At 39.7% G+C, this 12988-nt stretch overlaps 1 protein-coding gene across 2 annotated transcripts in view; it reads left to right on the plus strand.

Annotated features, from left to right (window-relative positions):
* The window catches only part of ITK (IL2 inducible T cell kinase), a 70918-nt gene that overhangs the window by 33388 nt on the left and 24542 nt on the right, over window positions 1-12988 (plus strand). The window contains exons 6-8 of one of the 2 annotated variants that reach the window (XM_047776174.1): window positions 365-516; window positions 4761-4826; window positions 10336-10390. In XM_047776174.1, coding sequence (XP_047632130.1) covers window positions 365-516; window positions 4761-4826; window positions 10336-10390 — 273 coding nt within the window. The remainder of the gene's footprint in view (window positions 1-364; window positions 517-4760; window positions 4827-10335; window positions 10391-12988) is intronic. The other variant, XM_047776261.1, reaches the window with a different exon arrangement.

Below are 12988 nucleotides of genomic sequence, written 5' to 3' on the forward strand. Positions count from 1 at the left end.
TTTGCCAAGAATGCGATGCTTCTAGCGAAGAGGCATGAATCACAACATGGTTAAAATAGAGAAACCAGCAGTATTGTATGAAAAGCTTAGCTTCTTGGAATTCACTGAGCACATAGAATGGGAGAGGCAATGGATTCCAAGTATTGTATGTCTTTGTAACATATTCAGCATCATAATCCCAACTCATAGAGAAAGCCAACCAGCAGAAGGCAAATGACCTCAGTGAATACCAGCAATGAACTGTAGGAACCAGTGTCTGGCCTGGCATCGAGCCAGGAGCAAACTATAGCTCAAGAACTTGCTGTCCTTGTTCCACAGTTTACCTGCTATGTCTTTGATTGACTTGGTTGTCTTCTTCCTCCAGCGATCACTTCGGGAACCTGAGGAAACGCTGGTCATTGCCTTGTATGACTACCAAACTAACGATCCACAGGAACTCACGCTGCAGTGCAATGAGGAGTACTTCCTGCTGGACAGCTCCGAGATTCACTGGTGGAGAGTTCAGGACAGGAACGGGTAAGGCATCTTCGTGGTTGCTGCCCCAGCTTTTGAAGTGAAGTGGGACTGATTGTCTTACCTCTCTCAGCGTGACCCTGGCACTGAGTTAGGAGAGGAGAGCAGAGGCAGAAGGAAGAAGAAGGGAGGAATAGACGAAAAGTGTCTTTCCACTTCTGGGAGTGGCTAGGAGGCAGTCATGTGCTAGGCTTGCTCCCTGCACCCTATTAAGCACTTCCAGCCTCCAAACCCATCTAAACACCTCCTGAGTTTTTCCACTGACATCCACAGTTTGGGCAACTTGTTCTACAGAGTACTAGTGTTTTTGAGGGCTTAAGTGAGGTTGAAGGTACATCCCATTGTGAGACTTATTTTTGGTGGAAAGAAAAGCCATGTACAAATGGTACAGATTGGTGATTACCTTAAGAAGCATTAGGAAAAAAAAATGCTAAAGCTTTATTTAAGCCAACAGGTTTTGGACTAGCCATCCAAATGATTCATGGAGAAAATAAACTTATGCAAATGCAGACTACCCATTATGGGCCTTCTGAATGAAAAAAAAAAAAAATCTGGAATTCCCCTTGTGGTGCAGCGGAAACGAATCTTGCTAGTAACCATGAGATTGTGGGTTTGATCCCTGGCCTTGCTCAGTGGGTTAAGGATTTGTCATTGCCGTGAGCTGTGGTGTAAGTCGCAGACACAGCTTGGATCCTGCGTTGCTATGGCTGTGGTGTAGGTTGGCAGCTATAGCTCCGATTCGACCCCTAGCCTGGGAACCTCCATATGCTGTGGGTGTGGCCCTAAAAAGCCAAAAAAAAACCCCAAAAACCAAAAAACAAAAAACAAAAACAAATGATCCCTTCTCTGATCTGAAATACGACAAAATAACTGTTATTGACCTTTAGAATGTTCTGGGACATATATGACTTAGATACCAGCATTTAGTTTAAAGGTATCAGATTCACGCTGCTGTATAAGGCCTTATTTTTTCCTTTAAATATCAAAGGTATTTACTTATGTGCTGGAATATTCTCCAGAATCACTGCCAAAAGATGATTTCAGTGATTGCCTAAATCCACCATTAAAATGTGCCAAAATTTAGCAAATTTCTTTCTTAGGAGCTTAGATTGTTTCCAATATTTTGCAAATATTTACATTACTGCAATTAACATCTTTGTATATTAATAGTAAGGGTTTAAACATTGTAAGAGTATGAGGTTATTATTAATTTTGAAATATAAAAAAAGAAAAGGAAACAATTCATTATTGCAATATCTGGATAGTCTATCTCAATCTTTTATTTAAAAAAAAAAAAACTTAATAGTAGAGAGAAATAAGCCACACACCAGTCCTTAAAGTATTCATTACTAACTTCCTTGTGCATCCTAGGCCAAAAAGTTATACATATACAAATGCATACTTTTTTCATTTGCACTGAAGTGATCCATTCCAGTCTCTACCTTGCTTTTAAGCTTGAACAATATATCTTAGAGATCTTTGCATATCAGCATGTACAAATCTGCCTTGTTTGTAAATAATTGCATAGTTTTAGAATGTATGCTCATATTACAAATATTTAAAGAACTTTTCATGATGGGACATTTAGTTTCCAGGTTATTTTCTTCGTTATTTTAATGCAATGAAGATCTTGTATTGCTCATGCTCATGTATCTTGGCAATCTTTTGAAATATATATATTTTTGAAAAACATACATTTTTCTTTGGGAAAATATATATCCCACATTTCTAACTATGGGACTGCTGCGTCAGACTATGTGACATCTTAATTTTGAAAAATAAATCCCTCAAAAAGTTTGCCAGATTTTACATTCCCACCAACAGGGTATGGGAGTGCCAACAATGATATCATTAAACTTAAAAAAAAAAAAAAAAAGCCAATCTGATGAGTAAAAAAGATGTGCACAAATATCTTTAGGTTGAAGGCTTTACTTTTTTCACACATTAAAACTTACATTTTCAAGGCACTTTCTCTTTAAGTATCCTTATTACCTCCACTGCAGGGGAAGTGAGGGAGGGCTGTAAAAGAAGATTAGATCAAGGACTGTGGTCTTGGAGGCAGTGTCACCTGAGAGCGAAGGAGAGTCCAAAGCCCCCATCCGAAAGCTCCCTCTCTAGTTGACTTGGGCAAGCAAACAAGGATAGTCACATCACCTCTCTCTTCCTGTCACGGGGAGGCCCATAGCTAGAGTCAATACCGTCCAACTCTACAAATACCAGAGGAGCTTACTCAGAAATACATCCCTTCAATCACCTGACATTTATTTAGCACAGCTATTGTGCCAGGAAATTTCTTCTCCTAGATCTCACTTCCCCAAATGACAGTTTATACCCTTTGTGCAGTGGCCCTTTGAAAGTCTCAACTCTGCACTTCAAAGGGTATCGAAGAGGACACCCCAGAGGCCAACTGGCAAATGGGAATTTCCCCACTTTGCTTCGTAAGAGTGCAGTAAGTGGAAAGTACACAAGGTGGAGAGACAGAAGACATGGACTTGAGTGTCAACCACTTTTGTTGTACAGGACTTGGGAAAGGTTCGCTTAACTGATGTGAATTCATCTCCTTATCTGTCAAATGCAGATGATAATGGCAGCTTTCTATCACAGAGTGTTGAGAAAATCAGTGAGATGAAAGGGCTTTGTAAATTCTATATCTACACACATGTGAAGAAAACTATCATCAGTTCAGTAGATGACCCAACTTTGCTTGGCATATTAAAGCACAATCATTCTACATGAAAGCAAAAATAGTGTTTGACCTATCAATATAATTATAAACATGGTGTGGCAAAACAGACAGAATTAATAGGATTTCCAGGAATTCCCACTGTGGCCCAGTAGTAATGAACCCGAGTAGTATCCATGAGGATGCGAGTTTGACCCCTGGCTTCCCTTATTGGGTTAAGCATCTGGCATTGCCATGAGCTGTAGATCACAGACAGATAGGATCCTGCATTGCTGTGGCTGTGGCATAGGCCAGCAGCTACAGCTCTGATTCAACCACTAGCCTGGGATCTTCCATATGCCATACATGTGGCCCTAAAAAAGCAAAAAAAAAAAAAAAAAAAGATTTCCAAAAGGAAGTTATAAAAGAAATAACCGATTTTGGAACACGTTGACTTCCATCAGTTGGCATTGGCTGCCTTGAGCCCTGGGTTAAGAATGATTCTGTGGCTGAATGTCCAGTTCTCCAAAGAAAGCATGCCATGGCTGACGAGCATTGTCAGCCACAGGTACAAGATATGAGACATCCTGAAGTTGACATCACCCTTCTTGATTTCTTCATTTGTCAAAACAATTCTGTGAAACCGATTACACGTTCCCTATTAAGCACCATCACTAGACTGAAAAATGGCCTCTTACAAAAAATTAAAACATCTGATGGAGTAAAGAGCAAGACATTATCAGACATCTTTTTATAGACTGGCAGAGTCTGGAGGGATTTTGTATATAATCTAGTTCAGGTAGCTTCAACTGACAGGTATAGAGTCAGAGGCCCAGAGAGTGGGGGAAACACTGCTCTCACCTTGTAGTATTAAATGAGAAAATAAATGCGACAGGGTTCTAACAAGTGCAAACTACACACACAAGTGTAAAGTATCTTGATATTCTTATTAGTTTCTTGATATTCATGCACAATTTATTCTTGCTCAAAAGAAACTCCCAACACCAAATCCAGCATGACCTTTTTTTCTTTTTAAATCATGTTTTACCATTTATGTATGAAGGAGCTCAATTAAGAACAAATATTAGGGAGGCCTTAAATTAAAAGCTTACAAGGTCAACTGGCATTATCTTTTGAGACCTGTGGTTGGAAAATAATTTTTTGTATTTCAATTATTTTGGTTCCTCAACTCTAAAATGCTATCACTAAAGTGGAAAAAATACTGATTATTATACAATCACAAGTGTTTCCTAATAGAAATTAGAGACTAAATATTAGTCTTTTTTCCAGTAGAGGAAATTTCACAGCAAAGAGCTTACCAAGCAGAGCTTTTAAAGTAAAGTAGTCACTGCTTATTTATTGAGGTTCATATTTCAGTGATAAAATCTATACAGCTTTAACAGATAGCAGGTTGTTCTTTTTTTGTAATTTTTTACCCCCCCCCCAATTTAAAATGTCTTAACCTGAATGCCAGATCATATGAGACTTCCTCATCTTTAAATGACTTTTGGTTGATTAAACCTCTAAAATGAAGATGTGAAAATTAGTCCTATAATAGTCTAAACACTCATTTCCCTTTTAACAGGCATGAAGGATACGTGCCAAGCAGTTATCTGGTGGAAAAGTCTCCAAATAAACTGGAAACCTACGAGTAAGACACTTTATTTGTTTTCCAAAAATATGGTGTTAAGGAGTCCCCTTAGATTAGGAGTGAATTGTTGGTTGATGATTAAAGTATCAGGCATTTTTCTCTTCCTGACTTGCTTTCTTTCCCCCCATACCCTGATCACAAAATAAACAGTTGAGGGTCACTTTAAAAGGGGGGAAAGGAAGGGCATATGCATTCACCTCCGCTTTTGTCTAAGGGATGCTTTTCAGATGGCTGCACATATTGTGGTAAAAGGAAAAGGTTCTGGGAATCCCAGGAATATTGATCTTACCTGAGAAAGAAAAAAAAGAACCATGATCAACATTAGATTAAATACAAGCTGATTTAAAATATGGTTTAATGTAATACTTCCAATAATGAGAGACCTGACAAACAAATACTAAATATCTGCTTAGCTTGTGCTGTTTATTTCAAGCTGTCGTTTAAAAGAGGAGTTCATGTGGATATGATTTTAATGGAATTACTTGACATTTAATGAAATCCAACTGTAGTGTACAACATTACTCACCACGTATATATATTTCCTAACTTAGCCACTGGAAGGTCCAGAAGCAATAACGCCACAGTAGCAATATTCACATTCTGATCTTGGTTTTAAATAATATTTCTCACGAAAAAGAACCAGACCTTCTTAGAGAAATGGGTTGGGGATTTGGAGTTGGGGCAGGGAAAGATCAAAAATAAAAATGGAACTTCCTGATACACTAAAAAGTAAAGTATCCCCCAATATTTTTTTGTTTGTTTAATAATGCGAACATATCAAGTGAGCACAGACTTCAGCTTAAAAATGTTCCTTCCAACCAAATCTGGGACAATTCGAGCAAAATAAATAATGACAGTAATAGTCTACACTATTACTGAATAAAATAAGAATCCATAATAAACAAATAGCTTGCTAGATAGGAAAATAAATAAGTAAATAGACAAGAGAAAATAAGCTCTTTCTTACAGTAGAATGCCAACTAATGGAGGCAGAAGGAATGATAAAGTTTAAAAATCACCATTTTATAACTCACAGTACCAACTGATTCAGGCAAAAATCATCAATGAATGTCACAAGTAGGTGGTGAAAGTTTGATGTTTACATAGTCTCAAAGTGTCTTCTCCCAAATCACTTATTCATAACAAAGAAGAAATACCTGGTAGACCCCATCTTATTTAAGTGATCCAAGTTCGTATCAATGATGGGGCAAGCGGACATCCTGCATCTCCCCCGATGTGAAACACCAAGAAGGAACCAGAACTTCTGTGATATTCTGGCCCAAACATGCATACCCTGAATTAGTCATGAGGAAATAACAGACACACCCAAACCAAGAAATACTCTACAAAATAACAGCCCTGTGCTCTTCAGAGACATTAATATCATGAAAGCCATGAAAGGCTGAGAAATGGGTCCACATTAAAGGAAACTGTAGAGATGTGGTAACTAAATGCACCGGTAACCCTGCATCAATCTTGAACCATAAAGAAGCAAACAACAACAAAATAATTACAAAGCCTATTATTGGGACAGCTGATGAAATTTGAATGAGGTCTACAATTAGATAACAGTATTGTATCAAAGTGAAATTTCATGATTTTGGTCATTGTCCTGTGGTTATAGAAGTGTACATTCTATGTCTTAGAAATACATACTGAAGTATTTAGGAGTAAAATTTTATTCTTACATGGCTCAAGAAAATCAGTCAATCTATCTACCTGGACAGAATGATAGAGCAAATGTATAAAACGTCAGTAGTTGGTTCATCCATATATGGGAGTCCCTTTCACAGTATTTTACAACTATTCTGTAAGTTTAAAATCATTTAAAAAATTAAAATTTTTTGAGTAGTCACCAAGTATAAGATACCAAGGTTGAGGAACACTAGTTAAGGAGAACTTGTATTAATTCATTTGGGTTTGTATTAGTTCAAATATGGCCAAGTTATTCGTTGCTAAAATTCTAATAGATTCTAAGGCAAAGAGCTATCATTTTCTAAAGAGTCTCTCAACTTGAGATTCATTTTATCAAGGATGTATGAGAAGCCCCTCCCTCAGCTAATGAGTCATCAGTTCCAAGAATACTTGAACTGCAATGAAGTATATGAGATCTGATTAAATCAAATAGTTAAAATTTTATAGTCACCACATTGAGAAAAAAAATTAGGTGTTTATTTCAAATGATCACGAGGCTGGGAGTTATTTTTGTTGTTGTTGCTTTTAATCAGAATCTCTTCATTCAAGATCGAAGAGTCCAAATTCCAATGGAGTATAAGGAAGGCAAGAGGGAATGATAGAGCCTGGGGGAAAAAAAAAAAAAGCACATTCCCCCTCCTGAAGGTATTTTACATCATTTAAAAAATGAAACACTACAGCATAAAATAAGACAGTCTGTGAGCCCTATTTTTTCTGTACTCTGTCAGTTTGCATTTTCAGATATGGTATCACCACTAGGGAATAAAATAACTCACATACAGATGCTTAGTATATACCTGGCTATACTAAAAAAAGGCCCAATATGAGGACTTTCCTTGAACTTAACATTGTCTAGTTTCTGATGCTATCTGTATAAGAATTCAAAATTGTACCACAGGGAAGATGACCATGGACTGGTAGATTGATTGGCTCTTCAGGTATCCTGCCATGATGTGGGGACCAGCCATGATTTGAGTTTCCTCACCAGGCTGGATCTCAGATCCCCTTTCCTTAAAATGAAGGGTCAGATAAAATGAAGGAAGGCAAATTGTGACCTTCTTGCTGACATTTCCTCCCGTCCCTGCACTCAGGGCAGACGTCACTCTAAGATAGTGACCCTTCCACCTACAGAGCCTGGACTGGCCTCCATCTTTCCAGCAGGAAGCTCCCGGCAGCCAGAACTGACTGATCAGAGCTTACACATGATATGAAGCATACTGGCCAGGCTTCAACAAGATACGTTCTAAGAGCCCACTGAGGTGGAAAGTACCATTCAGTTGCATGATGTTCAAAAGCTCGGAAGAATCCACTAATTCCCTTATTCGTGGCTACCCTCAAAAAGCCAAGCCAGTCTGATAAATAGTGTTGCTTTCCCACGCAGAGGTTCTCTGCTTCTGGGTTTTATGAATTTCCATCACTGATTGTAATTGAAGATTGTTCATTCTAGCTCCTCTAACGTAATAAGTGGCCAGTGAGGCCAGGATGTGGCTCAAGTGTTAACACCCGAAACTTCAATCCTAAAAAATCACGCATATCTTTTTTCACCACTTTTTAGTGGTTTTTTTTTTTTCACCAGACGCCAAAATTATAGAAATAATGTTCCAGTTTGAACATGTTCCAGTTTGAAGAGTTCCATCTTAGAAGATACAGGTGGTGCGGATAGAAAAAAAAAACAAATGATTCCACGCCATTTCATTTCTCGTTCAAACTTATATGTTACTCATTTCATTTTTGTATTAAAGTGGGGACAAGGAGAAAAGGAACCATGTAAGAATGTGCATGTGACAAATGCTGCCAAGATTATGTTCCTTAACAATTTGCAAATTGCAAGAAATGTATCTGACAAGTGTAACCCCTGAAAGATGTGGAGCTGGGGGCTACAGCATAGCAAACTCAGGTTTTCTGAGGGCAGAGAGGGAGCCTGGTAGTGTTTTTTCTTGAGTCCCTGCTATATGACAGTTACCGGCTCTGTACTGGGGTAGTAAGAGCAGGGCTCTGGAGCCAGGCTGCCTGGGTTCACATTCTGGCTACTACTTTCTAGCTCAGTGACCTTGGGCAAGTTTCCTAACCTGCTTATAACAATTCCTGACACATGATAGGTGAGCTACACATTTGTCTACTATTCTTTGCAGTCTTGAAGTTCTCACCAGAGTATGGCTGGAGCTTTCCTCCCAGCCAAGTTTGATGGAATCCACTGGCTAGAGACATGATTTCAGCCAAAGTATGGCCAATGCAAAAAAAAAAAAAAAAAGGATTAATTAGTATGTACCCAGGATGCCAAAGCTCTTAGAGAAACTGGTAGGGTTTGTTTGTTTTGGTTTCTTTTGGGGTTTTTTTTTTTTTTTTTTTGGTTGTGACCATGGCATGCAAAAGTTCCCAGGCCAGGAATCAAACCAGAGCCACAACAGTGATAATGCCAAATCCCTAACTGCCAGGACACCAGGGAACTCCTAGAGGCTGTTTTAGTGGAAACTTTATGAAAAGTCATTTAGCATCCTGTATAAACCTGTATAATTCTAGCTCGGAGTCATCAGCCAGTAAAATTCCAAGAATGATAGCATGCTGCATTTAGGTTACATGTCACCTGTTGCTGGCTTGAGTGTGATATTCCACACACCTAACTACCAGCCAGCCCGGCACAGGGCTAGACAGTTAGTTTCAAATGCCCTGAGAGGTATGAAGAAGAACTTAAATTTGGCGGTATGCATGTTAATGAAATCAAACTATAAAAATGGCATTGAATCCACAGTGTACTCAGATTGACTTTTCCGCATTATCCAAATCATTCCTTCACACTGCTTTAGTTCCTAAAGGTGTCTGGCATGAATTATTTCAGGTTAAGACATATTGAGCAAAAATCTAGAAATATCTTTACTTTCTTTTTTCATTTATATTTTTAATTTCTTATTCAAATTGCTTACAGAAAATTTGATTTTAAAACTTCTCCAGAGAAGAAATGAGGCAGTTATCCTGAGAAAATTACCCTGGAATCTTGAGAAATTAAAACAATTGTTTGATACAGTCAGAAACACAAAACCTAACAATATTGTGTCATTCCATGAAAATGAGACACGTTCTCCTTTTAAACTAACTTTGAAGTTCAATCTCAGGTCAGTTCACTCAGTAAAAAGTAGAAAATATGTGAATGTTTACCTTATTTTTAGCAGATTAAACTTTTTTAGTTTATACAGCAAATAAATTTAGCGTTCTTTGGCAAGGAATGACGGTAATGCCTAAGGTTTTTATACATTTACATTTTTTACGAAGAAAAACTAGCCCTATGAGACCCTCTCAGTGTCATTTGTGCAGGCCCTTTTAGGCAGTTGGGGGAAATGTGATAACTTTCAGAAAATCTTGTAAACCAGCCTTACAGAGGAAATACTGCAGTTGTTTTAAAAGGATATCTGCTACACTTTCAATTTTATATTAAGTTTTTTATAGCTGCCCGCACATCATCCTGCTTATAACCACTCACTGACTTATGAAATAGAGCAGAAGACAAATGTTTTCTAAAATTTCATTATGGAAAACTTCCAACATGCACAAAAGTAGAGAGAAAAATATAATGAACCTCCATGGACCCAAAACCCAGCTTCAACAATTATCAACATTTTACCAATTCTGATTCATTTGTTCCCTTCCAATGTAAACATTTTATTACCTGGAAATGGCTCATGCCTTTCCTTTTGCATGTGAAAGCACACACACACACACAAAATAAACAAATAAATAATTCTGGTGTTAATTATCTTTTATAAGTAAATAAGGACATTTTTTAAAATGTCATGCATTTATGACTTTTTCCTGCTTTCAGGTGGTACAATAAAAGTATCAGCCGAGACAAAGCTGAAAAACTTCTTTTGGACACAGTAAGTCTCCTTAACCTGTTTTTAGATACCAAAAAAATGAACTGTGCTACTTTTTTCAGCCAAGCAGTGGTTCAGTGGTGTTTATGTCTGGTAAAAATATTCTGGGGGTTTACAGGAGTAGGGTACATCAGGATAAAAAACCCAGACAGGGTCAAAGGCCTTGGTATTAACGTGTGACCATTGCCGCAGTGCTGGTGGTCTTTCTGAAGGGAGGGCTGGCCCCAGGGAACCAGGGAACCATGGGTCTGGTCTTTCTTGCCTGCTTCTCCGGCTAGGTCAGGAGTGTCTGTGACTCAGATTCTACCTGGTTGTGCTGTGGGTCCAGAGGAAATATATCAGTTGTTTATCTGGTTTTGTTTTGTTTTGTCTTTTGTCTTTTCGGGGCCGCACCAGCGGCATATGAAGGTTCCCAGGCTAGGGGTCCAATTGGAGCTATAGCTGCTGGCCTACACCACAGCCACAGCAACTCAGGATCCGAGCCGCAAGGGCGACCTACACCACAGCTCACAGCAATGCCAGATCCTTAACCCATTGAGTGAGGCCCGGGATCGAATCTGTGTCCTCATGGATACTAGTAGGGATCGTTAACCCCTGAGGAAGACAGGAACTCCATATCATTTGTTTTAAGTCATTTTTCATGCAACTCGAGAATCATATGGTATGAGGAGCAGGCCTGACTTTACGCAGGCATGTCGGGATTAAGGGAGAGAGGGATGAGAGAAGGCATGCTGTGGTGGTGAAAGCACTGCGTCCTGGCCTCTGCTCTGGCTCCAACTCTGTGGGTGAATTCAGGGACACCCCCTCTTCCTTCTGGGTCTCAGTTTCACAACAAGTACAAGAGACGCATTGGATGAAATTAGGGCGGAAAATTACCCAGAACCAGACTGACTGCCACTCTCTGCTCCTGGTCCTTCGGCCAAGACAGGTGATCATGGCTCAAGGCTTTAGGGTCCTTCTCAAAACACCACTCCAGGCAGCTGCCATCCATTGACTGGCCTGCAAGGTAAACCCTCTCTCCGTGCATCAGAGTCATTTGTTCTAAGGCAGTGCCTCTCAAAGTACCTGGGGTGAAAGAGTACTTTCTGTGGTTCATTTTTGTGTGTGTGTTTTTGCCTTTTTAGGCTGCACCCTCGGCACATGGAGGTTCCCAGACGAAGGGTCTAATCGGAGCTACAGCTGCTGGCCTATGTCACAGCCACAGCAACTTGGGATCTGAGCTGTGTCTATGACCTACACCACAGCTCACACAGAAACTCGCAATCCTCAACCCACTGAGTAAGGCCAGGGATCAAACCTGTATCCTCGTGGATACTAGTTGGGTTCGTTACGGCTGCGCCACAGTGGGAACTCCTGTGATTCATTTTTAATTTCCAATCTGTCAGACTTTATATTTTGCATGATATAATAAAAATGAATTCCTAGAAAAATAAGAAGCAAAGACATAAAAAAGGCAAGTCCAGCATTTTATTAGTATTAGACTCATCAGACATAAAATGACTGATGGCTATAAAAAAATTCTAAATGCTTACTCTCAATTTCTTTTTTTATCTGGTGGTAGATCAGTCATGATTTGCCAGCTGGCACCCATCCACAGACCACTCAGAGTAGCCCTGAAACTTGCACATTTATGGCTCTTGCAGAGAAACCAAATGCATGAAGGTATTGAGGGAAAGCTTTCCACAGAGAAAACAATTTATTAGCTTATTTGCTTAGAGCAGTGGTTATCAGCCCTGTCTGCCTGTTAAAACCACCTGGAAACATTTTTAAAATACCAATGCCCAGGCTCCACCCCAGATGCATTAAATCAGAATCTCTAGTGGCTAGGATCCAGCCATTAGTGTCTTGGAGAAAGATCTCTCCAGGTGTCTAATACTCAGATGATATTAATGACCTGCACCCAACACAAGCTTCACCAGTGAGACCAGTAAACTGTAAATGTGGCTTGATGGAGGCATTAGTCTCCAAAATGTCAACCCTGCTTCTGTCCTTTCACCATATACCATTTTCCAGTTAGTTTGAAGGTATTTCCTACCTTCAAGAATCTTAGACTGCAGATCTCATCTAGATGGAAGGAAGCTGGAGTGACTGGCTCATTGTGGTTTTCCTGGGACTGCTTTTTAGGGTCATACCCTCGGCACATGGAAGTTCCAAGGCTAGGGGTCAAATTGGAGCTATGGCTGCTGGCCTACACCACAGGCACAGCAAGGTAGGATCTGAGCCTCGTCTGTGACCTACACTACAGCTCACGGCAACGCCAGATCCCCAACCCACTGAGCAAGGCCAGGGGTCAAACCCACATCCTCTTGGATACTAGTTGGATTTGTTTCCACTGCGCCACAATGGGAACTCTGCCTGGGACTCTTGAAAACTGAGACTCCCGTGTCCCAGCAGCTCCCTCACCTCAGTCTTGGGACAGCTGGACAGTGAAACCAGGAACCATGACCTGTTTGCTCCATGGCTAGGGGTGAGTGTAGAGAATGGGACCTGGGAAGATATCAGGAAGGGAAAGAAAAGCTGTAACGGGAGGGAAGAGGGATGATGAATATTGTCAAAGAATAATCCAAAGGCGTGGCATTGATTATTAATGTACTATTTCCT

This window comes from Phacochoerus africanus, chromosome 1 (assembly GCF_016906955.1).
Source record: "Phacochoerus africanus isolate WHEZ1 chromosome 1, ROS_Pafr_v1, whole genome shotgun sequence".
In the NCBI taxonomy this organism is placed as follows: domain Eukaryota; kingdom Metazoa; phylum Chordata; class Mammalia; order Artiodactyla; family Suidae; genus Phacochoerus; species Phacochoerus africanus.